The 27,869-nt window shown below is 54.3% G+C and overlaps 3 protein-coding genes across 4 annotated transcripts in view; all 3 read left to right on the forward strand.

Moving 5' to 3' along the window:
- The window catches only part of NLRP12 (NLR family pyrin domain containing 12), a 726,895-nt gene that overhangs the window by 378,516 nt on the left and 320,510 nt on the right, over window positions 1-27,869 (forward strand).
- On the forward strand, window positions 375-12,794 carry MBOAT7 (membrane bound O-acyltransferase domain containing 7). Of its 2 annotated transcripts, XM_065899646.1 has the most exons (8): window positions 375-622; window positions 1,328-1,406; window positions 1,508-1,637; window positions 2,258-2,384; window positions 4,298-4,457; window positions 5,754-6,114; window positions 7,891-8,067; window positions 12,376-12,794. In XM_065899646.1, the coding sequence occupies exons 2-8, from the start codon at window positions 1,331-1,333 to the stop codon at window positions 12,761-12,763; spliced, it is 1,419 nt and encodes a 472-aa protein (XP_065755718.1). In that variant the 5' UTR covers window positions 375-622; window positions 1,328-1,330; the 3' UTR covers window positions 12,764-12,794. The 2 variants fall into 2 exon arrangements, with proteins under 2 accessions (XP_065755718.1, XP_065755719.1); XM_065899647.1 differs by lacking the exons at window positions 375-622; window positions 1,328-1,406; window positions 2,258-2,384 and having other exon boundaries at window positions 1,524-1,637; window positions 12,376-12,763.
- TMC4 (transmembrane channel like 4) lies at window positions 13,381-27,852 on the forward strand. The gene is made up of 15 exons (XM_065898966.1): window positions 13,381-13,681; window positions 14,454-14,664; window positions 16,621-16,766; window positions 17,314-17,546; window positions 17,685-17,806; window positions 24,114-24,261; window positions 24,791-24,958; window positions 25,184-25,347; window positions 25,610-25,736; window positions 26,014-26,111; window positions 26,414-26,597; window positions 26,971-27,101; window positions 27,205-27,360; window positions 27,599-27,677; window positions 27,784-27,852. Exons 1-15 carry the CDS (start codon window positions 13,381-13,383, stop codon window positions 27,850-27,852), a joined length of 2,337 nt encoding a protein of 778 aa, XP_065755038.1.

The following is a 27,869-nucleotide window of genomic DNA, read 5'->3' on the forward strand; positions in this document are numbered from 1 at the left end:
ACCCGTGGCTCCGCCTCCCTCCTAAACATGAGACTACGCCTTTCAGCCACCCAGGGTCACTTGTACCCGACTACCTCCGAAGGGAACAGACTTTGTGGCCCCTCCACATCCGGCCGAAGCTCTTGGCTCCGCCTACATCCGAACAGAGACCTTCAGGAATCGACTACCTCCGAAGAAAACCGAAGCTTGTGGCCCCGCCTCCACACTCTGTCCCAAGGAACCAGAAGCGGAGGCTCCACCTCATTCCGAACGCTGAGCTCCAGGCCCCGCCTCTTTCCCAGGTTCGGTCGCTTCCCTCCGTGCCCGAAGCTTCTGGCCCCACCCCTTTCCGAGCCCGAAGCCCCTCCCCTTTGCGTGCTCGCAGCTCGGTAGAACCGAGTCCGGGTCCAGCTGCCGACTGGTGCTCCCTGCGCCCAGTCCGGGCTCCTTCCCTGCTTAGCCCGGAGACTGCCAGGCGCTGCACAACCGGCCCCGGGCCGCGCAGCCCAGCCGGCGCCCCGAAAGAGGCTGGAGACGCGGGGGCGTGCTGGGCGGGGTAGGCGTGGCGGACCCGCGGTGGCCCGCGGGCCAGGACTGCTCGCCTGCTTCCTGCCCTGCGGGCGGCGCGGAGCCGCGGGCCCAGGTGGGTCCGCCACGCCTGGGCCGGGGTGCGGTGGGCGCGGAGTGCGGAGGCGCCCCGGAGACCGGGAGGGGTCTGGACAGTGTGGGGTCGCTGCGGATCGGCGGGCTGATGAGGCGCGGGGGCGGTGCCGGGAGCGCGGCCGAGGTCCCGGGTGGCGTAACCGCCTGTGGCTTTGCTCGGAGCGGATCTGACCCGCGCTTGGTGCGCGCAACGGGAGTGGGGCTCGGGAGCGGGCCCGCTCTCTGGGTTTCAGACGGGAGAAGGAACCGGAGCTCCGAAAGAGGTGGAGGCTGGAGGCCTGGGCTCCTCTGAGGCCCTCTCGGAGAGGGGCAGGGTGTCTGGAGAGAAAGATTCTCAAAGAGGGCGAGGCTGGGGGATAAGAAGAGAGGAGCTGGATTGCTGGATACTCGAAGGAGGAGGGGGCCGGGAGGTTTGGATTCCTGGGTTCTCAAAGGAGAAGAGAGCTGGGGGCCTGCGTTCTCAAAAGAGGGGTTCTGTGGGTGGCTTCCTCTATCCTCGAAGGAGGAAGGGCCTGGAGGTCGGGATTCCTGTGTTGTCCCAGGAGAGGAGCTGAGGGTAGGACTCCTTGATCCTCGACAACTGGGGACTGGGTGGGGAGGCTGTGGATCCTTGGATCCTCTAAGGGGGAGGGGCTGGGGGCCCGGACTCCTGGGTTCTCACTGGGAACCTCTGCCCCTCCCCCAGAACATGTCGCCTGAAGAATGGACATATCTAGTGGTTCTTCTTATCTCTATCCCCATCGGCTTCCTCTTTAAGAAGGCTGGTGAGTCAGGTTCCCTCCCCAGTGGAAAATAAACGGGGGGGGGGGCCCGGGCTGGGGACCCCTGGAAGGTTCCATGCTTATGCTGTGCCTTCTCCCTGCAGGACCTGGGCTGAAGAGATGGGGGGCAGCAGCTGTGGGCCTAGGGCTCACCTTGTTCACCTGTGGTCCCCACACTTTGCATTCTCTGGTCACCATCCTTGGGACGTGGGCGCTCATTCAGGCCCAGCCCTGGTGAGGATTTGGTGGGGGGAGGAGGGGGAGATGGAGGGGGTGGAGGAAGCGACCTGTTTCCCCTTGGGGTCTTTCTCTGTCTCCATCTCCGGATGTCTCTTGTTTATCTCTAGATTCTCTGTGTCATTTGTCTGGTCTGTTTCTTCCTCTCCTGCCTTTTTCTGGGTCTTTGTCCCTGTGTGTTTGTCCTGGTCCTTTACATGCATGTCGTGGATTCAGGAGAGAGGAGGACGTTACTAGTCTGCTGGCCCTGCCACCGTTGGTATTGGTATTCTCTCTCTCTCTCTCTCTCTCTGTTTCTCCCTCCCTCTTTCTCTCTCCACCTCCCCTCTCTCCCTCTCCCTCCCTCCCTCCCTCCCTCCCTCCCTCCCAGAAAAAATGGAGGATTGAAGGGTCTTCACCCTGAAGCCTCTCTTAACCCCCTTCTCATTTTCTTCTCTGTTGCTGCGCATTTCTGTGTGGCTGTTTCAGTCGTGCTCATTCCATACCCGCCGCCCCTCATCTTCTGTCTCTGAACGTGGGGAGGTGGGGAAGGATTTGTAGCTGGAATCTAGGGGCGGCTGAGGCAAGATGTCCTGCACCCCTGCACCCAGCACAGCACGCCTCTTGCCTTTGCCCAGCTCCTGCCACGCCCTGGCCCTAGCCTGGACCTTCTCATATCTGCTCTTCTTCCGAGCGCTCAGCCTGCTGGGCCTGCCCACTCCCACACCCTTCACCAATGCCGTCCAGCTGCTGCTGACACTGAAGGTCAGACTCCCCTCCAGCCCTCGCGGTGTGCCAGTTAACCACCCCAACTTTACCTTCTCCTCCCAGCCACTCCGTGGGAGGCAGAGGAAGGGGGATGGTCTCTCCCACACACCCTGCCGGGGGCGGGGCTTCACCTCTCAGCTCTTCCCCGAGGTAAAGAAGTATCCAAAGTTACATAACTGTGGGTGCCATGTGGTGTCTGAGCTAAAGTGCATCTTTGTAGCAAGCCATTTTGCAAAGGACAACCAGCTCTGGGGAGGTAGCACTTAGTTAAGGACACAAAACCAGGACACCACGTCCGGCTCTCCATGACCTGGGAAGATGGGTGAAAACAGATTCCCAGGCCCCACCCCCGGCGGGAACGTAAAGTCGTGCGTTCCTGCTATGTGCTACGTATCAGTGAACAGAACGGTCATGTGAGGTGGTGAATGAGGTTTCCTCAGCATCCTGTGTTCCCATCGGGAGCTGGAGAAAGAGCCTTTCGGGACATAGGGACCAGCGTGTGTGGAAGGGGGCAGGCTGAGTCCCATCGGCAGTGGACAAGCCACATGGACCATCCATCAGGAGCGGGAAAGAGCACAGGCAGCCCAGGCCAAACCATGCAGGGCCCCGTTGGCTAAGGTGAGGGGTCCCAACTTCTTCCTGTGAGGGCCCAAGATCCACTGCAAGAGGTTTTTTGATTTGTTGCCAGAAGAGGTAGTGTGACCAGATTCACAGGTTTAAACATCCTTCCTCCCGATGCTGCGCGAGTTGAAGCAGAAAGGGCAAGATGGGGTGATGTGGGACTCTTTTATCAAAGTCCAGCTGGCGAACAGTGGTGGCTTGATGCAGGCCTGTGGGGAGGTCAGTCAGGGCCCCACCAGGAAGCCCGGCATTTAGGAGAGATTGAGGGCGGGATGGGGAGAGGTCCTGGGCCCCAGGGCACGAGAGGAGGGGCAGGTAGTGGAGCTGGGAAGGAAGAAGACTTGGGTAGAGCCCCCCAGTTCAAGAAGGTTATCGAGGGTCACGGCCAGCCCAAGGTGATCTTATCAATACAAGGGAATAAAAACCCAAGCCTCACTCCTGCCTTCCTCCATCTCTGCCTGGGGCTCTGTGCCAACTAAACCCAGGGGGAAGCTGGGAGACACAGGCCCGTGGATGTTGAGCCGGCCTGGGGTCTGTGCGGAGAAGGGTAGAGAGCAGATCTGAAGAAGGAGCCCGAACATATTCAGCCCAGTGGTGGAGGCAAAGCGAGAGGGACAGACTCCAGAGACTTAAGGGATTCGATTCGGGGAGTGAGGAAGGTTTCCAACCTAAGCAATTAACTGGATGGTGGTGGTATTTGCTGATGGCAGAAACTAGAAGAAGACCCACTTTGGGGAGAGGCTAATACCGTGTTGTACCTTGGATGTGTTCAATTCGAGGTGCCTGGAAGATATCAAGTATTAATGACGAGAGGTAGCTTTTTTTTTCTTCTTCTCTTTTGTTTTTTGATCTCGCCACATGGCTTGTGGGATCTTAGTTCCCCGACCGGGGATCACCAAACCTGGGCCCCAGCAGTGAAAGCGTGAGTCCTAACCACTGGACCGCCAGGGAATTCCCTAGAGGCAGCTGATGAAAAGGCTTGGGGCTTGGAGGAGAAGTCCCACCGGGTTACACTGTGGGTGGTATCTAAAGTCACAAACTGCAGGAGAACCCAGAAAGATGGAACTCAGAGAAAAAAGACAGAGGGGTCCAGGAGTGAGCCCTGCGAGAGTCACCAAGAAGCCCTTACTCACGACTAGGTGCCCAGAGCTGCCCGTGTAGAGCAGAGCCTCAGCGCCCATCTGCGCGGGGCTGCAGCAGCTGTTGGCTGCCCAGAGAGGTAGTGAAAGGGAGGTGGGTGAGAGGAAGCCCGGGTCTGACCTGTCCTTCCCTACACCCCTTCCTCCCAGCTGGTGAGTCTGGCCAGTGAAGTACAGGACCTGCACGTGGCCCAGAGGAAGGAAATGGCCTCAGGCTTCAGCAAGGGGCCCAGCCTGGGGCTGCTGCCTGACGTACCCTCTCTGATGGAGACGCTCAGCTACAGCTACTGCTACGTGGGAATCATGACAGGTGAGCGTGCCCGCCCCGCAGGCCTGCCTCCGCAGCGCCTCACCCTCTGTCTCCATCCTCTGCCTGGAGTTTGGTGCCTGTTCATGTTCCCACGTTCCATTCCAGCATCTGCTGCTCTGAGGGTAAGCATCTATGCCCGAGTCCGTGTCTGACTCTCCCGCCTGGTCCCAGGGCCCCTCCAGAGTAGAGACTGTTCTCAGCCTCAGTGATTCCTTATAACTTTTGGGGAGCAAACAGGAGATAAAAAGGAGAAAGATCTACATCACCCTAACATTTCTGCTGCCCGGGCAACGAGCATTCACAGGTTATGATCCCATTTTTAGTTTCAGAAAATATTTTTCACTAATGTTGACCTCTTAGAAGGTGTTCCTAGCAACTGTATTGAGCTGTGATCACCACGCTCACCTGCTTGTAACCACAACCAGCTTGCTGGCTTTTAGTCTGTTCACAGAGCTGTGCAACCATCACTGCCATGTAATTTCGTCAAAACCCTGTACAAAGAGCCGTCGTCTCTCAAGCCTCCGTCTGCCCCCATTCCCCGGAAACCACTAACTGACTTTCTACCTCTATATATTTGCCTATCCTGAACATTTATGAGTGGGATCATACAGTGTGTGGTCTTCTGTGACGTGTAAGACGTTTAACACTTCTGTTAACCCCACTCTGCTCCCTCCCTAGGCCAAGAACAGTCTCCTCTTTTCCGACACTGCCCCTCTGCAGCCCCTCCCTGCTCAGTGGCCAGAGGGGTCTCATGAAAAGGCATAATGATAATCCAGCACTTCCCTGGTGGGAGAGCCAATACTGGTTTCCTAGCGCTTAGAACAAAACTCAAAGTCCTCATCAGATCCCCCAAGGGTCCCGCCCCTACCACCCTCTCATTTCTTCTCACACCACTCTTCCTCTGTACATGCACTGCTGCACTTCCTGTCACTCCTTCATACCCAGCTCACCCCCAGCCCCATCCCTCCAGGTCCGGTCTGTCTGTCTCCATCTGTCTCCGTGTCTCCATACCCCTCATTCTCAGGCTCTGTGTCCCTTTCCATAAGTGTGTGTCCCTCTTTATTTCCTGCCGAGTCCCTTGTCCTCCCCTTTCTCCGCTTCCTTGTCCCTTTCTCTCTGGGTTTCATACCCCCACTCCCCTCTCTGCTTCTCTCTCTCCTTCCTCTCTCCCTGGTCCACCTCAGCTCCCGAATCTCTGGTCCATCTTCCCCGTCCCCCAACCCCGCCCCGAGACTGGAGCTCTCCCCGCCCCCCATGTGTACGGTGTCTGACCAGATGCCCTGCCTCCCGCCGCAGGCCCGTTCTTCCGCTACCGCACGTACCTGGACTGGCTGGAGCAGCCCTTCCCCGGGGCCGTGCCCAGCCTGCGGCCCCTGCTGCGGCGCGCCTGGCCGGCCCCGCTCTTCGGCCTGCTCTTCCTGCTCTCCTCCCACCTGTTCCCGCTGGAGGCCGTGCGTGAGGACGCCTTCTACGCCCGCCCGCTGCCCGCCCGCCTCTTCTACATGATCCCCGTCTTCTTCGCCTTCCGCATGCGCTTCTACGTGGCCTGGATTGCCGCCGAGTGCGGCTGCATTGCCGCCGGCTTCGGGGCCTACCCCGTGGCCGCCAAAGCCCGGGCCGGGGGCGGCCCCACCCTCCAATGCCCACCCCCCAGCAGGTCAGGCGGCGGGAGGGAGGTGTCCCAAGACCCGGCAGGCCCAATCACCGCGGGCTGGCCCTGCCCCTAGCAGGGAGGATAGCGGGGAGCAGGGGGGGGCAGGTCTCCCACCTGTTGTCAGCAGAGTGTCACCCTCAGCCACCACAGCCCGCCTTCCCCTGTCCTAAGGAAACAGTAGTCCTGATACGTACGGATTGCCCCCTGTTGCTAGCGCTTGTCCCCCCTTGGGATGGTGAATTGCTCTCTGTTGCTAGGAAAAGGAAGGTGTTACAGCAATCACACGCTGTCCCTCTGTTGCCGTGGAAGCGACACCCCAGTAACCCAGTTGTTCCTGGTTGCTCAGGGTGCCATCGTTGGGCAGTGAGGAGTAGCCCTTTGTTGCTAGGGAGAACATTCCCTAGCAACAGCACTGCCCCTTCCTGCCAGAAAGCTGCTCTTTGTTGCTACGGAAACGGCATCCCCTGAACTGCCCCTTTGTTGCTGGGAGTGAGCACACCCCTCCCCATGGGATGTCGTCACGTAACAGCCTGCTGTTGCCCTCTTTTTCTATGGAAATGGCATCCTTGACCGTGCTGTCCTCTAGCAGAGGGGACACCATTCCTAGCAACTGCAAGTCGCCTTCCTACTGTTGCCCAGGAAATCCCCTGGTAACTATCAATTAGCCTTGTTGCTGGCAAAACTAGCCGCCTAGCTCCTTCATCACTAGATAAGTCACACAGCTAGTAACTACAGACTCTTGTTGCTAAGGATATGTTGCTCCTTTGTTACTAGGGAAATGGCACTCCTAGCAACCAGGAATGGCCTGTCCCTCTGTCCCTAGCGGTCATGGTCAGCTTTCAGGCTGGGGCTGGGAAAGCAGCCCTTTGGTGTAAATTCTGAGCTACTCGTTCTTACAAGGGTTGGGCAATCCCCTAGTAGTCACAAAGTGCCATCCATTGCAGGGGAGGTGGCCCCCCCTGCAGATTTCCTGCCACTGCCATAGTAGAAGGTATCCCCCAGAAGATGCCAAGCAGGAACTGAAGGCTTTTCTAAACCTTCTGGGCCCCGCCCCTAATGGATGCCCCCCTTCCATGATCGGAAGCTGCCAACGGTTCAGGTGGGCCGAGGATATCCCCCACTTCTGGGGGGGGGGTTGGCACCAGTGACCCAGGAACCACAGTATTACTGGAGATGACCCTTATAGAACAATCCTGGGGACCAATAGCCAGAGAAGGCCCCTTCAGGAAGCTTTTCTAAACATCCTAGGCCTTGTTGCTAAGGAATGCCCTTCCCCTAGCAACAGAGACCATCAAGGTGTCAGGCGGGCCTAAAACATCTCCCCAGCAACCACGGACCACCTCATTGTTAGGGATGCTGCTTCCCTAACAACCGAAGTGTCCAACAATTTAGGATGGACTACTTGGAGGCTTCTCTGAATATGCTGAGCTTGGTTGCTAAGGAACGGCCTTTCCCTAGCATCTGAGACCATTGGCAGGTCAGGTTGCTAAGGACTCATAGCTTAGCAACCGTGGCCCTTCCAGACTTTTCCTGGCTGTTGCAGGCCCCCTTACCAAAGAGGAGAACCCTATTGCTGATGAACTGTGCACTTCCCAAAAACGCTCAGTCTGGGCTACCCCTCCCCTGTTGCCCTAGCAAACGTGATAGCCAGAGAACTGTTGCCTGGCCAGGATCCCCTCCTTAGCATCCGGGGCTGGGACAGTAGCCAGAGTCAGGAGGGGGCCTGGCTGAGCTGCATGTCTGTCCCCCACCCTCATCCTCCCCCCCCCACCCCCCCAGTCCGGAGAAAGCGGCTTCCACGGAGTACGACTATGAGACCATCCGCAACATCGATTGCTATGGCACAGACTTCTGCGTGCGCGTGCGGGATGGCATGAGGTACTGGAACATGACGGTGCAGTGGTGGCTGGCGCAGTACATCTACAAGAGCGCGCCCGCGCGCTCCTACGTCTTCAGGTGAGCCCAACTGTCTCGGAGGACGGCACAGAAGTACATCTCCCAGCTGCCCGTGGGGTCGCCTGCGTCTTCCCCCGCTGGGCCTCCACCCCTGAGGCTCATGGGAGTTGTAGTTTCTTGAGCCTTGCTTTGGCTCTGATTTGCGTTATTCCGGGGTCAATTCTTCCTCCTCTCTGGGCTTCCGTTTCTACCTCCTTAAAGTCAGCCCCGCTCCACAAACGCAGTGTACTGAGTCCTGTGGACTGAGTAGCTAGACTTTCCGGAATCTTAACCCTGCCAGTTACTAAGAAACCTTAAGGAGTTCGTTGACCCCTGTTTCCTCAACTTTTTTAATTTCAAAAATTCCCGTACATGCTTTTTTTTTTTTTTTTAAATTCCAAATGCTTACTTTAATTACCCTTGACTAAACCTCAAGAGAGACAGCCATTTACTTGGAGCCCAGCAAGATTAATTGCTCCAGCATACTGCAAGAGGAAGCCATTGAAATAATCACTCTGCTTTGTAAACCTTTATGTAACTTCTGGCTAGTAAACATAAAAATTTAAACAAACTGTGGGAGCAGGGGCCCCACCCAAACATGGACTGTAGAAATAAAAGAGGAAAAGGCAATCTCTTTCCCAAAAGCAAAATCAAACACAATTAACAATCCCCTAGCTCTTAAAGTTACCTCTTCTTTTTTTTCTTAACATCCTTATTGAAGTATAATTGCTTTACAATGGTGTGTTAGTTTCTGCTGTATAACAAAGTGAATCAGCTATACATATACATATATCCCCATATCTCTTCCCTCTTGTGTCTCCCTCCCACCCTCCCCATATATGCATTTTTCCCCAGTTTTTTAAAATTGAAGTATAGTTGATTTACAATGATGTATTAGTTTCAGGTGTACAGCAAAGTGATTCAGTTATATATATATATATATGTATACACACACACACACACACACACACACACATTAATTCTTTTATTTTTTTTTTTGGTCTCACTGAGCAGCTTGTGGGATCTTAGTTCCCCCACCAGGATTTGAACCCTGCCCTGGCAGTGAAAGCGCGGAGTCCTAATCACTGGACCACCAGTGGTTGCCTATCTATTCTTTTTCAGATTCTTTTCCCTTATAGGGTACTACAGAATATTTAGTATAGTTCCCTGTGCTATACAGTAGGTCCTGGTTGGTTATCTATTTTTAATATAGTAGTGTATATATGTTAATCCCAAACTCCTAATTTATCCCCCCCGAACCCAGTTTCCTCAACTCTTAAATGGGGGTAATGCTGTTACCTGTTTCATAGGTTGATGTGAGAAATAAGTGAGATAAAGTGTGAAATGCACTTAATGTGAGGCCTGATGATTAGCTTGTATTATCCTTCGCTCAGCTGATATTTCTTGAGTGGAGACTTTCTGTAAAGATAAGATAAACTTATCTTTACAACCTTAGGAAGTAGGAGCTCTCATCATCCCCATTTTAAAGATGAAGAGACCCAGGATCAGAGGTCTGATCTTAGGCAACCTGCCGAGTGTCACCAGATGAGGTCAGGATACATCATGACACGTTCTTATAATGAAGAAGTCAGTCATGGTGCCTCTGGAGCTAGACTTCCCTGGGTGTGTGATCTGATTTATGATTTAAAGATCTGCTCCGACCTTGTGTGGGAATGGGCTAAGGTGGGGGAGGGGATCAAGCAATAAAGCAGGGACTGGCCCGGTGGGCATTGATGGTATCCTAGAGTAGGGACCAGTGGCCTAAAAGTGGATGCATTTGAGAGGTGGAGGTGGGAAACAGCTCGATGCCCAGGTGATGGGTTGTGCGTGATGGTAGAGCACAGAAGGGCTGTTTCCTGAGGAGGGGAAACTGGGCAGGAGGAAGTTTCAGGAGTGGGTAGGATGAGGAAGCTAGCCTTGGGTCTAGTCTCCCCGACTTTGGGGTGACTGTTAGATTTCCAGCCGGGGTTGTTGGCTAGGCAGTTAGTTGTGATTCTGGTGTGTAATGAATGTAAGGGTTGGTGTAAGAAGTGGACAGGTGAGCGTCAGCAGGTGTGGATGATACTTAAAGCTCTGGGGCTGAGCCTCAGGTCGAAGCACAGAGCGTGCCATCGTTTAGACCAGGGATTCTCAATGGGGGGGGGGGGGCGATTGTGCTTCACCCCCAGGGGGCATTGGCAATGTCCGGAGACGCTTTTGTCATAATGGGGATGTACTACTGGCATCTGGTGGGTGGAGGCCAGAGATGCTCTTACACAATCCGCACTGCACAGGACAGCACTCCACCTCCCCCCACTCCCCCCCCACCCCGCGCCGAGAAATGATCCTGCCCCAGGTGTCTGTAGTGCCAAGATTGAGAAACCCTGGTGTAGACTAGGGACCAGGAGGAAGAGCCAGCACAGATGCAGCCAGTGACACGGGGGGACAATCGGCAAAGTATTCGTTCCCAGAAGGAAGCCGAGAGAAGGAACGAGGAGGGGATTGTGTGTCTGCAGGTGCCGGGAGCTCCAGTACGCTGAAGGCGAGTGTGACCACTGGGTGGGACGTGATGGGAGGAAGCCCCCGGCAACCTTGACCGGAGGAGAGTGGAGGGCTGAAGTGAAAGCTGGATTGGAGAGGGTTCAAGAGAGGACGGAAGGGGGAGCCTAGACGATTCTTTGGAGAGTGTTCACTGTGGGGGGCAGGGGGGCAGCGAAGCAGGGAGAGAAGAGTAGGTGGCGGAACGGCCAAGAGCTCAGGTGTGCACACGTGGAGGTTACAGATGCCAGGCTTGCGCTGATGTGTGTCCTACCGTCAACCGCTTTCAGTTCTGCCGACACAGAGCATTCTCTCTCCACCAGAGGTAGAAAAGAAAGAAAACAGTTTTGTGGACTTCCCCAGCGCTCCAGTGGTTAAGACTCCGTGTTCCCACTGCCGGGGGCGTGGGTTCGATCCCTGCTCTGGGAACTATTATCCTGCATGTCTCGCGGCGTGGCCAAAAAATAGAAAAAAAAACCCACAACAGTTATTGAATAAGCATTAAACCAGATTTCGAGGCATGGCTCAAGTAACCCACTGCTGAGATTACCAAGATTACCAAAAAAGCTCAGCCTTTTTTTTTTTTTAACAGTTCATCCATCCATCCATTTTATTTTTATTTTTTTTAATTGGGGTATAGTTGATTTACAGTGTTGTGTTAGTTTCGGGTGTACCGCAAAGTGAATCTGTTATACATATACATATATCCACTCTTTTTTTAGCTTCTTTTCCCAAATAGGCCATTACAGAGTACTGAGTAGAATCCCCTATGCTATACAGTAGGTCCTTATTAGTTGTCTGGAAATCTCACCCTTTTTGTCTTCTCTGTCGCCACTTAGAGCCCTTTACGTAGCGTGTTCTCAAGAGACACCATAACTGGTCCTCATGTCGGAGGACTCCACAAGCACTTTGCGTGCTCTCATGTTCATCCCAAGTTCACCTGGTGATTGGGGTAGCCACCTGTGCCAGTTAAGTGTCTTTATCTGAAGGAAGAATGAAACTCCTATCTCTATGACCAGCAGGTGTTTACAGCTCGGAGCTGGCACCTAGGATAAACCCTCAGAGCTGCAGGGAGACAGGCTCTATCTCCCTCCACACCTAGGCTTCAAAGAGATGGCTCCCAGGCCCTCGAGAAGAACATTCCTGACTGTAACACTTTCTAGAGGCCTACTTTACCATTTCAGAGATTTCCATCTGTATCCAAAGGATAACGGAAAGATGCTCAAACAGGTTTTTCGAGGAAATGGCCTAAGAAAAGAGAAGGAGGAAAAGATCTTCCCTGTTGGCAACAGGGAAAATTCAACCTTTTTATGGACCCTTACACCCTCTGCCCTCCCCCCCCACCCCCCCAGGAAAGGGTGGTCAGTGTCATTCTGTCATTAGGTTATTTTTGCAGTTTTAACACCCTGATGTGCCAGAGGGAAAACTTGATGCCCATGGGCAGGAACTCAGGCCACAGTCCTTGGCAAAGCCTGCTCTGGTTTATGGGTTCTCTGTGGAAGTGGGGATCAGAGCCTAAATTTGTGGGTCTTCAGGGGATAGCATTTGGAGTCCTTAAGGAGAAGGGACCATGGCTGGAGATTTCTGAGTCTTCACGGGTCATGATTTATATTCCTGGATCCTCAAAGAGGAAGTGGCTGGGGACCTGACTCCTGGGTCCTGAGGGAAGATAGTGTTGGGAGGGGGTTTCTGAGAAGCGAGTAGAGAGTCCCGGGCCTGAGGGAGGAGGGGCTGGGGGCCTGGGTCCCCGGGTCTCAGGGAAGGGGGCAGGGGGCCTGCACTCCGGGTCCTGATTCCTAGCCCCTCCCCCAGGAGCGCCTGGACCATGTTACTGAGCGCCTACTGGCACGGCCTGCACCCTGGCTACTACCTGAGCTTCCTGACCATCCCGCTATGCCTGGCAGCTGAGGGCCAGCTGGAGTCGGCCTTTCGGGGGCGGCTCAGCCCCAGGGGCCAGAAAGCCTGGGACTGGGTGCACTGGTTCCTGAAGATGCGGGCCTATGACTACATGTGCATGGGCTTTGTGCTGCTCTCGCTGGGCGAAACCCTGCGGTACTGGGCCTCCATCTACTTCTGCATCCACGTCCTGGCCCTGGTGGCCCTCGGGCTGGGGCTGGCTCTAGGTGGGGGCAGCCCCAGCCGGCGGAAGACCACGCCCCCCGCCACCAGCCTTGCCTCAGGAAAGCTTCGGGAGGAGTAAGCTGTCACGACGCTTCCTCTGCCGTCGGTCCTTTCCCGGAAAGAGTCCTGAATATGGCAGGGGGCCTGGAGAGGATTCCCGCTTCCCCAGCTCAGCGCCGTGCCTGGAAAAGCCTCCGCCCTGAGGCCCCCCCTCCTGTAAAAATCAAGATACGGTCCAGACAAGAATCTCCCTTTGTCCCTGCCCAGCGCCAGGTATTCAGAGAGAGCTGCGTTTTCCCCCCAACAGCAGGGGCCGATGGGCGACATGGTTTCTTGGGCAAATTTCCCTTCCTTGGCTCCACAGTGTGGGGTTAGGAGCTTCAGGGCAGGCTCTGGGATTGGGGGACCTCTTTCTGGTCGCTTCCATTCTTGTCTCAGTAGACCAGTACGGAGTATAACCCTCTTGGAACGGAGAAGCTGAGGCGCATATGTGCAGGCCTTTGGACTATGGTTCTCATAGGTTCCATCTGAGCCACCTAAGGGTCCCAGCGCTCCTGTCACCCTCTTGTCATCCTTTGACCTAAGAGGCTCAGAATGTGTAAATCTCTCCTAATAAAGTGTCACACAAAGACTCTACGTGGGAATGTCTGTGGATGATCAGTGTGGGGGGACTTGTACTACCCGCATCCCTCTGTGATGTGCTACCACCCATCCCCCCGGGAGCCACGCAGGCATCTGTGGACTTCAGCTCCCAGGAGACCTTTCGGAGCAGAGGCCCTGATAGTTTATGGGAAGTGCCGGGTATTTCCTCCGGGCCACCTGGCGGCCAGGTATTTCCCTGTCTCAGGCTCCTCCCTCACCTGGGGCAGTCCCTGCTCTGCTGGCCCTAGAGACGGGAACAGATCCGCGGCTGGGGCCATTGAAGAGAGCCCGATGTGGGAACCGGAGGCCTGGGCCTCCTCTGGGGGATGGCCGGCACCCCGGGAGACCAGAACAGGTAGGGGAGCCCGAGAAAGGTCAGGTCCCACTCCCCTGGTTGGCAGAAGTCCTGAGGGAGGCGGAGAAGGGAGGTCCGCCTCCTGGGACCCCAGGGCCGAAGCGGGAGGGGCTTCGGCTCCCGGGTCTCTGGGGGAGAGGGGACCCAGAGGCTGGGACTTCTGGGTCCTGGGGAGGATTCTGGAGACCCGGAGTCTTGGAGGAGGAGAGGGCTTAGGGGCTGGAATATCTGAGGATATCTGAGGATTGGGAATTAGACGGAAAAGGAAGTTGAGGAGCGGACTCCTCCGCCCTGGGGTAGGAGGGGCCTGGAGGGGCCACACTTGGATGCTGGGCAGGGTTATGGGGCTGGTGTCTGGGACCGGGGATTCCAAACTCCCGGATCTGACGGGGGAGGGGCTGGGGGCCTGGACCCCTGGGTCTGAGGGGGGAGGGCTGGGGGCCCGGATCCTGGGTCTGAGGGGGGAGGGCTGGGGGCCCGGACCCCTGGGTCTGAGGGGGGAGGGCTGGGGGCCCGGATCCTGGGTCTGAGGGGGGAGGGGCTGGGGGCCCGGATCCTGGGTCTGAGGGGGGAGGGGCTGGGGGCCTGGATCCTGGGTCTGAGGGGGGAGGGGCCGGGGGCCTGGATCCTGGGTCTGAGGGGAGAGGAGCTGGGGGCCTGGATCCTGGGTCTGAGGGAGGAGGGGCCGGGGGTCTGGATACTGGGTCTGAGGGAGGAGGGGCCGGGGGCCTGGACGCCTGGACTCTCCCAGCCACCTGTCCTCCTGCCCCAGGTCCATCGCTGTCCTCTGTGCTTAATGAGCTCCCCAGTGCTGCTACCCTTCGGTACCGAGGCCCTGGGGTGCTGCCCTGGGGGGCCCAGGAGGAGGAGGAGGACGGACAGAGGAGCATCCAGTCCGTTGCAGAAGCCACACAAAAGGAGCTGCAGGAGCCTGGCCCTTCCCGGGAACTGCCGTGGCCCATGCAGGCCAGACGGGCACACAGGTGAGGCCCACCTCCCACTTCCCAGCCAGGTGTGGACCATCCTCCCACTTGTTGGAGCCTCTGTCTCCATCTCACTCTGTCCTTCTGTCGGTCCTTGCCTCTCTCAGAGCTGCCTCTGGGTTCCTTTTTCTCCAGTCTGTGTTTGTGCTTCTCTGATTCCAAGGAGTCCTGCCTCCGGGATTCTTTCTCCTCTCTCTCTCTCCCAAGTTCTCGTCTCTTGTGTCTTCTGTCCCTCCAAGGCTGTCTGCCTCTATTTCTCTCTGGGTGTCTGAAACTGTCAGGTTTTTTTCCTCTCTGCTTTATGTCTGTCTCTGCCTCCCCCTCTCCAAAGCCTATCACTCTTTGATTTCTTTCTTGCCTCTCTCCCGCTACATAATTTACAGTACCCAGTGAAAGCTGAAAATGCTGGGTCTCCTGTTCCACAATTAGTACTCATTTTAAGATGGCAACAGCACAGCGTTCAAACAGCACAGCAAGTGGGACGCCCTTCCGAGAACGGGGTCCTGTGTGACTCTTCAGGGAGCCCTTGAAAACTGACCCTTTTCCTTACATAATCCTGACACCGATTCCGATATGTGGAGAATTTTCCCCACACCAAGCGACGCTCTGACACTAGCTTGATGTCCAACAGTTCAACTCAATTCTGACGCTATCTACCTGGAGATATAACCTCATTAACATAAAAAAACGCACCTTTATCACTGTCGCCACTTAGGAAATTCAAGGATTTAGGAACTGTGTGCCAGAAACAGGACAAAGACCGAATATATACTTCTTTTTTAAAAAGTTTTTTCCAGTTTTATTTAGATACAGTTGACATACAGCATCGTGCAAGTTTAAGGTGTACAATGTGTTGATCTGATTTTTTTTTTTTTTTTGCGGTACGCGGGCCTCTCGCCGTTGTGGCCTCTCCCGTTGCGGAGCACAGGCTCCGGACGCGCAGGCTCAGCGGCCATGGCTCACGGGCCTAGCCGCTCTGTGGCACGTGGGATCTTGCCGGACCGGGGCACGAACCCGTGTCCCCTGTATCGGTAGGCGGACTCTCAACCACTGTGCCACCAGGGAAGCCCTGTACTTATATTGATATATTGCAAAATGATTACCCCAGTAGTTCTAGCCAACATCTCCATCATGTCAAATAATTACTATTTCTTTTCAGTGGTCAGAACATTGACTATCTACTCTCCTAGCAAGCTTCAAGTGTACAACACAGTATTATGAGCTACAATCACCATGCTGTACCTTAAATCCCCAGAATTTATTCATCTTATAACTGGAAGTTTGTTCTCTTTGACCAACGTCTCCATTTCCCTACCCTACCCCCACAGCCCCTGGTAAACACCATCCTACGCTCTTTTGAGTTTGGTTTGTTTATTTGTTTTAATTTTTATTTATTTATGTTTTTGAGTTCGGTTTTTTTAGATTCCACATGTAAGATCGTCATACACTACCAAATATATATTTCTTATTATAAATCACAATATCACACCTACCTTTCTTTTTTCTTTTTTTTTTTCATTTTTTACTTTATGATGGTATTTGCTGACAAAAAAGTGCATGAGACATCATGTAGAAACTTAAAGAGTTTTCCCAAAGTGAGGGTCCAGGTAAACGCCACCTAGGGCACCCCCGCTTTCTTCTTCCCAGACTTTCACTGAGGATCATTCCTTGCTTTTCTTCGTAGTGTTGCCACCTGTGTGCAGCCCTAAAGAGAAGAGTTTAACTGTGTTTGCTCTGTGCCTTTGTGTAAATCGAACTCTGCAGTCTATTTTCTGTCTGTCTTCCTATGCCAAGCATTAGGTGTGTTTCTTTTCATTGCTATGGAGTATCCCGTGTTAGGAATATATTTCAACTAACTTCCTGGTTCAAGGATTGGGTTGTTTCTACATGTGGGTGGTTTCCATTTGGGGTCACTAGGCCCCTCCTTTTCTGTGTCTGACTCTGTTTCGCTCCCAGACAGGGCCTTGCCAGGAACCAAGTGGCTCAGGGCTCGGGGTCCAGGGCCACCCACTGGACTCTTCTGCTTCGGAGGTCCAAGGAGAAGGTGCGGGAAGGCCTGCGCTCCGTGCAGCCCTGGGATTGGACGCTGAAGAGGATTGGAGGTACGGTGGGCTTTGGTCTGGCATCTTGGGACGGGACTGGACTCCTGGGTCTGAGGGCTGAGGGGCTGGGGGCCTGGACCCCTGGGCCTGAGCGGGGAGGGGCTGGGGGCTGAACTCCCGGGTCTGAGGAAGGAGGGGCTGGGGGCTGGACCCCTGGGTCTGAGGGAGGAGGAGTCTGGGGGCTGGACCCCTGGGTCTGAGGGCTGAGGGGCTGGGGGCCTGGACCCCTGGGCCTGAGCGGGGAGGGGCTGGGGGCTGAACTCCCGGCTCTGAGGAAGGAGGGGCTGGGGGCTGGACCCCTGGGCCTGAGGGGGGAGGGGCTGGGGGCTGGACCCCTGGGCCTGAGGGGGGAGGGGCTGGGGGCTGGACCCCTGGGTCTGAGGGAGGAGGGGTCTGGGGGCTGGACCCCTGGGCCTCAGGGAGGAGGGTCTGGGGGCTGGACCCCTGGGCCTGAGGGGGGAGGGGCTGGGGGCTGGACTCCCGGGTCTGAGGGAGGAGGGGTCTGGGACCAGAGAGGAGCCCGCGGCCTGTCTGCTGCCCCCTGCAGGCCAGTTTGGCGCCGGCACCGAGTCCTACTTCTCGCTGCTGCGCTTCCTGCTGCTTCTCAGCGTGCTGGCCTCCGTGTTTACAGCCTGCATGATTCTGCTGCCCACCTGGTTGGAAGGGGCTCCCCCTGGTCCCCCTGCCCCTAACGCCTCCTCACCCTGCGGCTCCTACATGCCCGGCTCTCAGGGCCTGGTCACCTTCTCCACCCATCTCTTCAATTTCCTCTCCGGAGAGGTACGTGCCTGGGTCCCTGGGAAGCCCCCGCTCTGAGCCTTGGTGCCCTCAGTGACCCCCGACCCTGATGGCCCGGCTCCCTGAACCCTGCCTCTACCTAGCCCCGTGGTGACCCCTGCCCTGCCTTTCCTCCCCCAGGGTTTTCTAGAATGGTCTCCTCTCTTCTATGGGTTCTACCCGCGCCGCCCACACCTGGCCATCACCTACCTGTGCTCCACCTTTGCCATTTGCCTCCTCTACCTGCTGCTCATCCTGCACCGGTCAGTGACACCCCTACACCCAGGCCCCCCAGACCATAAGGGAGTAGCAGTGATAGATGCCCTCCTCCAGAATCCCGAGGCTTGCTCTGTGGCCCCTTTCTCTCCGTTTGAGTTGCAATCGAATTTTAAAATGCTTCATGATTGCTGCAGGCCAGGGATAAAGATGAGAAGTTTCTCCCTCCTGTGACTTACAGTCTAGTGGGGGAGGTAAGATATTAAGCAAGCAAGTTAATTACATCTTTTCTGGAGGGGAGAATGCTAAACCAATAGAGGTCATTCATTCACTCATGCAACAGATATTTATTGAGCAGATACTATGGGCCGGGCATTGTTCTAGGCAGCTGGCAAAAAAGAACGAACAAACAAAAACCCAACAGAGTCTGGTCCTGGGGGAGCTGACATTTTAACAGGAGAGACCAGTGATAGCAATAAGCCCTAATAAGTGGATTGCATGGCTTGTTAGAAGGTGATCGGTTACAGGCAGAGCAGGTGAGGGGGATTGACAGTGATACTGGGCCAGGTTGCCGTTTTGTTTTGTTTTGTTTTCCCCGCACCACACAGCTTGTGGGAATCTTAGTTCCCTGACCAGGGATTGAACCCGGGCCCCAGCGGTGAAAGTATTGAGTCCTAACCACTAGACCGCCAGGGAACTCCCCAGGCTGTTGCGGGCTTTTTGTTTTTACTTTTTTGTGTGTTTATTTTTTGCAGCATTTATTCCCCGGCCATAAGTTTTTGTTTCGTCAGTTTCTTCTGGGACAGGTTTTTCTTCTGGGCAACCTCCTCTTCTGGTTTAGGAACAATCTGTTCTTTTTCAGTAAGGTTCATCTCAGTGTGGCAGGGAGAGCTCATGTATGGGTTGAGCCGACCATGAGCTCCGTAAGTTCTGCGCTGCATCTTGGGGGCTTTGTTCACCTGGATGTGCTCAGTGACCAGAGAATCTACATCTAAGCCCTTAAGTTCAGCATTACTCTCTGCATTTTTGAGCAGGTGCAGTAAAAATTCAGCACTCTTTTTGGGCCACCGACCCTGCGTCCAGCCCCACTGTTTGGCCTGGGGACACCTACCAACTCCACCACTGTAACGACGGAATGGCACACATTGCTTTTTCTGTTTTTTTCTTTAAACACCTTTATTGGAGTATAATTGCTTTACAATGTTGTGTTCGTCTCTGCTGTATAACAAAGTGAATCAACATCATCCAAAAATCCACACTGCTTCTTTAAAGTGACGTCCTTCAGATACTTGGCGGCTTTTCGGATATGCATACCCTTAATGGCCTGGGCAGTTTCACGCGTGTTCTTGAAGTGAACACAAAGATTTGAACCTCTTGACTTGCATGATTTTGTGGGGTTTTCTGGGTCAAGTGAATAGCGAACCATTTTTAGAGGTCACCTCAGGCCACTTACCGGAAAAAGGCCAGGCCGTTGTTTTTGTGTGTGTGTTTTGTTGTTGTTTTTAATTTATTTTTTTTTGGCTGTGTTGGGTCTTCGTTGCTGCGCGCCGGCTCCCTCTAGCTGCGGCGAGCGGGGGCTACTCTTTGCTGTTGTGCGCAGGCTTCTCATTGCGGTGCTTCTCTTGTTGCAGAGCACGGGCTCTAGGCGCGCGGGCTTCAGTAGTTGCGGCTTGTGGGCTCAGTAGTTGTGGCGCACGGGCTTAGTTGCTACGCAGCATGTGGGATCTTCCCGGACCAGGGCTCGAACCCGCGTCCCCTGCATTGGCAGGCGGATTCTTAACCACTGCACCACTAGGGAAGCCCCTAGGCTGCTGTTTTAATAGGGCGTCTGGGAAGCTTCATTGAGGACATGGTGTTTAAGCAAAGACATTGAGAAAGTGAGGGATTTGGTCACTCAGATACCTGGGGAAAGGAATTCCAGGCAGAGGGTGCAGCTGGAGCAAGGGAGGAGCAGGGCTGGCGTGTTTCAGGGTGCACAAGGAGGCCTGTGGGGCTGGATCAGAGAGAGGCGGGGGGCGAGTAGAGAGCGGGGAGCAGTAGGGGATGGGCCCACATTCCGTAAAGAATTGGGATTGTTTCTGAGATGGGACTCATTGCAGGTGCCTGAGCAGATCATCCTGATCTGATTTAGGTTTTAAAAGAAAAGAATCTGTGGCTCTATGGAAGAGAGGGGAGCTGGGGAGAGGAAAAGGGAAGGAGAGAGCTTAAGGGCAAGGCGGCAGCAAGTAGCATAGTTATGAGATTATTGCAGTCAATTGCAAAAATCACCAAGAGAGGTGGCTTGGACCAGGGTGGTGACAAGTGGTCAGTTTTGAGTTTAGTTTTTTTTTTCATTGAATTTCTTTTTTCCCCCAGCTTTATTGGATATAATTGACACATAACATTGTGTAGGTTGATGGCGTACACTGTGTTGATTCGATGCCTTTATATATTGCAATATGATTACCACCATAAGTTAGCTAACACCTCCATCAAGTCAGTTACCATTTCTTTTTTTGGTGAGAACACTTAAGATGTACTTTCTTAGCAACTTTCAAGTATATAATGCAGCACTGTTAACGACGGGCAGAATATTGTACATTAGATCCCCAGAACTTACTCATTTTATAACTGGATGTTGGTACCCTTTGACGCACATCTCTCCAGTTCCTGCACCCCCCGCCCCAGCCCTGGTAACTACTGTTCTAATCTGTTTCTATGTGTTTGGCTTTTTTAGGTTCCACATATAAGTGATATCTCATACAGTATTTGTCTTTCTCCGTCTGACTTATCTCACTTAGCATAATGCCCTCAAGGTCCATCCCTGTTGTCTCAAATGGCAAGATTTCCTTCTTTTTCATGGCTGAATAATATTCCATTGTGTGTATATAAAAAATATATCATCTGTTGACAGACACTTAGGTTGTTTCCATATCTTGACTACTGTGAATGATGCTGCAGTGAACGTGCAGGGGCAGATATCACTTTGAGATCTTGTTTTCATTCTCTTTGGATAAATACCCAGAAGTGGGATTGCTGGATCATATGGTAGTTCTGCTTTTAATTTTTTTGAGGAAATTCCATGCTGTTTTTTCCTTAGTGTCTGAATCAGTTTACATTCCCGTTATCAGTGCACAAGGCACAAGGGTTCCTGTTTTTCCACATCCTCTCCAACATCTGTATCTCTTACCTTCTTGGTGACAGCCTTTCTTTTTTTTTAATTAATTAATTAATTAATATTTTATTTTTGGCTGCTTTGGGTCTTCGTTGCTGCATGCGGGCTTTCTCTAGTTGCGGTGAGCGGGCGCTACTCTTCATCGCAGTGCGCAGGCTTCTCATTGCGGTGGCTTCTCTTGTTGCGGAGCACGGGCTCTAGGCATGCAAGCTTCAGTAGTTGTGGCGCATGGGCTCAGCAGTTGTGGCACGCAGGCTTAGTTGCTCCATGGGATCTTCCTGGACCAGGGCTCGAACCCGTGTCCCCTGAATTGGTAGGCGGATTCTTAACCACTGCGCCACCAGGGAAGTCCGGTGACAGTCTTTCTGACAGGTGTGAGGTGATAGCTCATGATTTTGATTTGCATTTCCCGGATGATTAGTGACATTGAGCACCTTTTTATATACCTGTCGGCCATCTGCTTGTCTTCTTTGAAAAAATGTCTATTCTATTGCTCTGCCCATTTTTTAATGGGGTTGTTTGGGCTGGTTGGTTGGTTGGTGTTTTGTTTTGTTTTTTTGCTATTGAGTTCTATGAATTCTTTCTATATTTTAGATATTAACCCTTTATCAGATGGATGATATGCAAGTATTTTCTCTCATTCTGTAGGTTGCCTCTTCCTTTTTTGGATTGTTTCTTTTGCTGTGTATAAGCTTTTTAGTAGCCCCATTTATTAATTTTTCCTTTGGTTACTTGTGCTTTTGGTGTCACGTCCAAAAGAACGTTGCTCAGACCAACGTCAAGGAGATTTTCTTCTGTTTTCTTCTAGGAGTTTTTCAGTTTCAGGTCTTATGCTTAAGTATTAAATCTGTTTAGAGTTAATTTTTGTGAATGGTTTAAGGTTGGGGTCTAACGTCAGTCTTCTGCATGTGGATATCCAGGTTTCCCAACACCATTTATGGAAGAGACTATCCTTTCCTCACTGAGTATGTGGGCTTCCTTGTCAAATATTAGTTGACCATATATATTTCTCATTAAAAATAAAAAATCACAGGGAATTCCCTGGTGGTCCAGTGGTTAGGATGCTGTGCTTTCACTGCTGGGGCCTGGGTTCAATCCCTGGTCGGGGAACTAAGATCCTGAAAGCTGCGTGGCATGACAACACACACACACACACACACACACACACACACATCCAGAAAAATGGACAAACCAAAGTATAGATCTTGGTACATTTCCCATCCACATCTAGAACATGACTAGCTTCCAGAAGCTCCTCCATGTCTCTTCAGCTTACTACATCCCCCACCCCCGTGCCCAACCACCATTGTTTCTATTGACACTATAGCTTGCCTTTGGCCCGTTTGTTCTTTATATAAAGGGAGACTGTATATATGTTAAGAGGAAAGCCCACAGGATTCTCTAATAATTGCATGTGGGGTGTGGTGAATGATGGAAGTTAAGAATGACTCCAGGTGTTTGCTGTCAGTTGAGATGGGGAGGGCTCTAGAAAGAACAGGTTTTGTTGGGGAATATCCGGGGTGCAGCTTTCGACCACTTGATTCTGGGATGCCTTTTGGACTGGGCCCGTGAGCCATGGCCGCTGAGCCTGCACGTCCGGAGCCTGTGCTCCGCAACGGGAGAGGCCACAACAGTGAGAGGCCCGTGAACCGCAAAAAAAAAAAAAAAGGAGTGTTTCCTAAATGCCAGGCACCGTGACAGGGCCCAGGAACACCAGATGGGGGTCCCCCTACCTTTATACAGCTTACAGTCGAGTAGGGGAGAGAAATTTCGAGATAAGACTGTTAAATAAACAAGCAAGTCAGCAATTTGAGTTTGGGAGCTGTACTATATAGAAAACAAATGGAGGATACGATAGAGCAGGGGTCAGCACAATTTTCTTTTCTGATAAAAAAATGAAAAAAAAAATGAAGGTACGAAATATTTTCATCTTTGCAGGCCATGTGGTCTCTGTCTCAACTAGAGTCTGCTGGGCCAAAGCAGCTGTGGACAGTAGGAAAATGGTTGTGGCTGTGTGCCAATCAAACTTTATTTACAAAAACAGGATTTGGTCCCAGGGCCGTAGTTTGCTGCCCCCCGTGTGATAGAGAATAATGGGTGGGGACCCTCATTAGATGGAGTGGCCAGTAAAGAACTCTCTGAGGAAGTGACCTGTAGAGGAAGACAGGAATGGTGGGAGGGAGCCAGCCAGGTGAACAAGCCAAGACACCAGCATTGCAGACAGAGGGGACTGTGAGTGCAAAGGCCCTGTGGTGGAAAGAGGTTGGGAAAGGAAAGGCGAGGAGGAGGTTGGGAGGGTGGACAGGATTTGAGCTTGGAGAAGTAGGTGGGGGCCAGATCGGCGGGGGGGGGGGGGGCTATGCTATGAAGGAGCTTAGGACTCAAGAACAAAGAGAAGCTGTGACTTCCCTGGTGGTCCAGTGGTTAAGACTCTGCCCTTCCTTCCACTGCAGGGGGCGCGGGTTCCATCCCTGGTCAGGGAACTAAGATCCCACATGCCAAAAAACAGAGAAGCTGCGGAATAGGTTTTAAGTGGGAATGCCATCGGATCCGCATAAAAGGAAGGCTCTACTAGCTCGGGAGCGGAGACTGGGCACACGTGTTAGCAGGGAGAGCAGGTGGGAGGCCTCTGGGCCCACTTGAGAGGCGATGGGGGCCAGAGCCGGGGCGGCGAAGGGGGGTGTGGAGCCTTCCTGCTCAGTTTTCTGTTTCTCTCCTTTTCTCTGGTTTTCTACCCCCTCCCTGGGTCTTTGTCCCCCTCTCTCCAGTCCCTTTACCTGCCCTCTCCTTTTCTGAGTCTCTGGACTCCCCGGCACCCCCCCCCCCGCCGCCTTTTTCCATCTCTTTTTCTCTGAGTCTCTGTCCCCTTTTCTTGAAATCTCTGCCCCCCTTTGGGGGTCTCAGTCTTCCCTCTAAATCTCTGTCTCCCCAGAGTCTCTGTTCTCTTCTCTCTGGAGAGCTGTCCTTATCTCTTAGGTTTCTGTCTTGCCTTTTTGGGTGTCTGGACTCCTCTGGGCCTCTCTCAATCTCTTTCTTGGTCTTTGGCGACAATGACTGTATGTGTCTCCACCAGGTAGCAGCCTCCAAATGCCCAAGGTCTTAGAGTTCATTTTCCCTGTTTGCCCCAGAAGGGGAGAAGCGTACCCCCCTGCTTGTGGTTGTCCTGCTACACCCTGTCTCTCGGATCTCCCCTCTCTTAGCTCGGTGTCTGGGCTGAAGCAGACGCTGTTGGCTGAGTCAGGGGCCGTGACCAGCTACAGCCACCGGGTGTTCTCCGCCTGGGACTTTGGCCTCAGCGGGGAGGTCCACGTGCGGCTGCGCCAGCGCAACATCCTATTTGAGTTGCAGGTGCGCTTAGGGGTGGGGGAGCCTACAACCAGATGTCACCCGAGGGGGCGGGGTTGAGAGAATGGGCGGGGCCTAGGCCAGGGACCGGGCCTCCAGAGAGATGCTGGGCGGAGCTTTCTTCTAAGGAGGCGGGCCTTGGGGGAAAGGGGCCAAGGCCACTACAAGGATGCCTGAAGTCAGAGGGTACAGGAAAAAGCTAGCAGCAGGAAAGGGGCGGTACCTAAAGCTCCTCGGTTCAAAGTTAAGAGAAGGGTGTGGCCAGAAAGGGCTTGATAAAGTAGAACTGTAACTCCAAAGCACCAGGCATGAGTGCTGGGCGGGTCCTGGGAGGAGCTGGACGTGTTGGGTGGGGCCTTGGGGGCGGAGCCAGATCTCAATTGTCACCTGGAGGGCCCTGGATGGGCTGAGCTAAGGATTATAGATGTTCTTGGAGGGGCGGTGCTGCATCGGTTCCCGTTGAGCCTGGGCTCTGGACCACAGGCTGCACCTAGGGTAATGGAACCCAAGTGGACGTCTCTTTCTTCCTTAGGTGGAGCTGGAGGAAGCAGCGGTGCGGCGCCAGGCTGCGGTGCGGACGCTGGGCCAACAAGCCAGGGTGTGGTCGGTGCGGTTGCTGCTCAACACGGCGGTGGTGGCACTCCTTGCGGCAGCCTTCTACGGCATCTACTGGGCCACAGGGGCCACTGTGGAGCTGCAGGTGTGGAGGGCCCCGGGGGAGGAAAGGGCCTGGAACCTACATTTCCAGGGGTGGAGGAGATTGAGGCCTATGATTCCTGGAATCTCAGAGAGGAGGGATTGGTGTGCGTGTGGGGATTATGTTTGGACTTCAGGGTGATGAAGGAGGAAGAGGCTGGCGGAGGACGTTAAGCATGGCTCCTGCAGGACCCCAGAGCCTGTTCTCTTGGTCCACCCTCCCTCCTAGGAGGAGCCTCGTATCCAGGGAATGCCGCTGCTGAAGCTCGTGGTGAATTACCTTCCGTCCATCTTCATCTCCGGGGTCAACTTCGTGCTGCCACCGGTGTTCAAGCTCATTGCCCCACTGGAGGGCTACACCAGGAGCCGCCAGATCGTTTTTATCCTGCTCAGGTTCTGGACTCCTGGGGTGGGCTGGGGATGATGGTGGGGCTGGTCGGGGGACATTGGTTGTAGCAAATAAGAGACTGAAATCGTCAGGATATGGGATCCAGTGGGATCTGGATTCAAATCCCGACTCTTCCTGTCACTGAGCCTCAGTTTTCTTCATCTGGGAAATGGGGAGAATTGTGAGCACGCTCCACACAGGAGGGTCCAGGCACGTGGTGGGCACTCGGTCAGTGCTGATTCCCTTTCTCTCTCTTCCCCTTGCCAGGACAGTGTTTCTCCGCCTGGCCTCCCTGCTGGTCCTGCTCTTCTCTCTCTGGAATCAGATCACTTGCGGGGGAGATGCGGACGCTGAGGAGTGCAAAACCTGTGGCTACAATTACAAAGAACTTCCGGTGAGGATGAGGGGTGGGGGAGGGGACGGACTCCTGGGTCCTTGAAGGAAAGGAGGAGCCCGGTGGGTCCGGACCCCCTGGCTTGGGAGGAAAGGGGAGCTTGGGGTGCTAGAATACCTTCCCCTTGAGGACAGGGGTATGGATTTAAAAAAAAAACTAAAGACCCCCAGAGAAAGTATTGATAGAATCTCATACGCTTGCAGTTTGGAGACTCAGACGTTCGGGTCTACAGGTGTCTGGGTCCTGAGGTCTTTATGACCCGTTCTTCCTTCCTCAGTGCTGGGAGACTCGCCTGGGACAGGAGATGTACAAACTCCTGCTGTTTGATCTCCTGACCGGCCTGGCAGTCACGCTGCTCATCCAGTTTCCTCGGAAGTGAGAGTCCCGCCCCTTGCTGTGGCCCCGCCCAGCACCCAGTTTTCTCTTTCGCCCCGTCCCTTTCTAGCCCTGCCTCTGACTGCCCTGCCCGCAGACCCCGCCCCTCCACGAGTTTGGTAGTCACTTCCCTGCAGCCCTGTCCCTACTGCCACGATTGCCTCTACGCCTCAAGCCCCGCCCTATAGACACACCCCCACCCCCAGATATGCTCACTTCCGATTGGTGGGCGGGACGGTGAAGGCGGGGAAACCCGTGGCCGGCCTGCCTCTGATTCGGCCCGGCTTCACCCCGCCCCTCAGGCTGCTGTGTGGCCTCTGTCCCGGGGCGCTGGGTCGTTTTGCGGGGACCCTGGAGTTCCAGGTGCCTGACGAAGTGCTGGGGCTCATCTACGCACAGACAGTGGTCTGGGTGGGGAGTTTTTTCTGCCCTTTACTGCCTTTGCTCAACACGGCCAAGTTCCTGCTGCTTTTCTATTTGAAGAAGGTGAGGGGTGGGGGGCACCCTTGGGTCTGAAGCGGGAGGTATGGGGGCTTGGGCTTCTGGGTCCTGGGGGGAGGAGGGGACTGAGGGATGTGACTACTGGGTCCTGGCGGGGGAGGATGCCAGGGTCGTGGACTACTAGATCCTGACGGAGGATGGGTCTGGAGGACAGATTCCTGGATGTGGGAGAAGGAGGGGTCCAGGGCATCCCAACTTTTAGGTCTGAGGGAAGGGGGGACCCGGACTCCTGTGTCTGATAGTGGAAAAGAACTGGGGCTCCTGGATCCTGACTGAGGAGAAGAGGCCAGGGACCAGGGCTCCTGGATGGTGGAGAAGGAGAGTCTGGGGCTCAGATTCCCTCATCCCCCCCCACCAGATCACCCTCTTCTCCACCTGCTCCCCGGCCTCCCGCACCTTTCGGGCCTCCACTGTGAACTTCTTCTTCCCCCTGGTCCTTCTCCTGGGTCTGGCCATCTCCAGCGTTCCTGTGCTTTATAGCATCTTCCTGTAAGTGTGAGAGGCACCTGCCTGTCTCTCCCTCCCTCCTTCCTCCTTCCTCCAGGGTTCTGACTTTTGGCCATCCTTGAGCTCTGCCTGTCTTTGACTTCAGGATCCCACCTTCTAAGCTGTGTGGTCCATTCCGGGGGCAGTCGTCCATCTGGGCCGAGATCCCCGAGTCTATTTGCAAGCTCCCTCAGACTGCCCAGAAATTTCTCTTCTTCCTGGGGACCCAGGCTTTTGCTGTGCCCCTTCTGCTGATCTCCAGGTGAGAGGCCTAGACTCCTGGGTCTGAGTTTGCATGTCTGACCTGGGGTCTCGCTGCCTGCTTCCAAGAGAGAAGGGGGCTGGGGGCCCAGACTCTTGGGTCTGAGGAAAGGAGGGGGCTGGGATACTAGACTTCTTGAGTCTGAAGGAGGAGGTCCAGACTCCTGATTACTAAAGAGCCCTACGTTGAAGATATTCTAAGGGCGTTTGGGGAGTAGCTTCCATTCCGTCTCTTCTAGCATCCTGATGGCGTATACCGTGGCCCTGGCTAACTCATATGGACGCCTCATCTCTGAACTCAAACGCCAGATAGAGACGGTGAGCCAGGCCCGGTCCCTGGGAAGGGGTCCTGGGGAATATGGAAAGGGACACGGGTGGAGAGAAGATCTGTCTTATCTCCACCTCTCTTTACCCTTTACCTCAGGAAGCGCAGAATAAAGTCTTCCTGGCACAGCGCGCTGTGGCGCTGAGCTCGGCCAACAGAGCTCTTTGACCTCTCCAGCCTGGCTC

This window comes from Phocoena phocoena, chromosome 20 (genome assembly GCF_963924675.1).
Source record: "Phocoena phocoena chromosome 20, mPhoPho1.1, whole genome shotgun sequence".
Classification (NCBI taxonomy): Eukaryota; Metazoa; Chordata; class Mammalia; order Artiodactyla; family Phocoenidae; genus Phocoena; species Phocoena phocoena.

What these genes read in the sequence shown, in the direction of transcription:
- TMC4 (XM_065898966.1), top strand. Translation starts at nt 13,381, where the DNA reads ATGTGCTACCACCCATCCCCCCGGGAGCCACGCAGGCATCTGTGGACT. An exon ending in GTGCTTTATAGCATCTTCCT is followed by an intron (nt 27,102 to 27,204) that starts GTAAGTGTGAGA and finishes CTTTGACTTCAG; the next exon opens with GATCCCACCTTCTAAGCTGT. An exon ending in CCCCTTCTGCTGATCTCCAG is followed by an intron (nt 27,361 to 27,598) that starts GTGAGAGGCCTA and finishes CGTCTCTTCTAG; the next exon opens with CATCCTGATGGCGTATACCG.
- MBOAT7 (XM_065899646.1), top strand. Translation starts at nt 1,331, where the DNA reads ATGTCGCCTGAAGAATGGACATATCTAGTGGTTCTTCTTATCTCTATC. An exon ending in CTTCCTCTTTAAGAAGGCTG is followed by an intron (nt 1,407 to 1,507) that starts GTGAGTCAGGTT and finishes TTCTCCCTGCAG; the next exon opens with GACCTGGGCTGAAGAGATGG. An exon ending in CAATGCCCACCCCCCAGCAG is followed by an intron (nt 6,115 to 7,890) that starts GTCAGGCGGCGG and finishes CCACCCCCCCAG; the next exon opens with TCCGGAGAAAGCGGCTTCCA.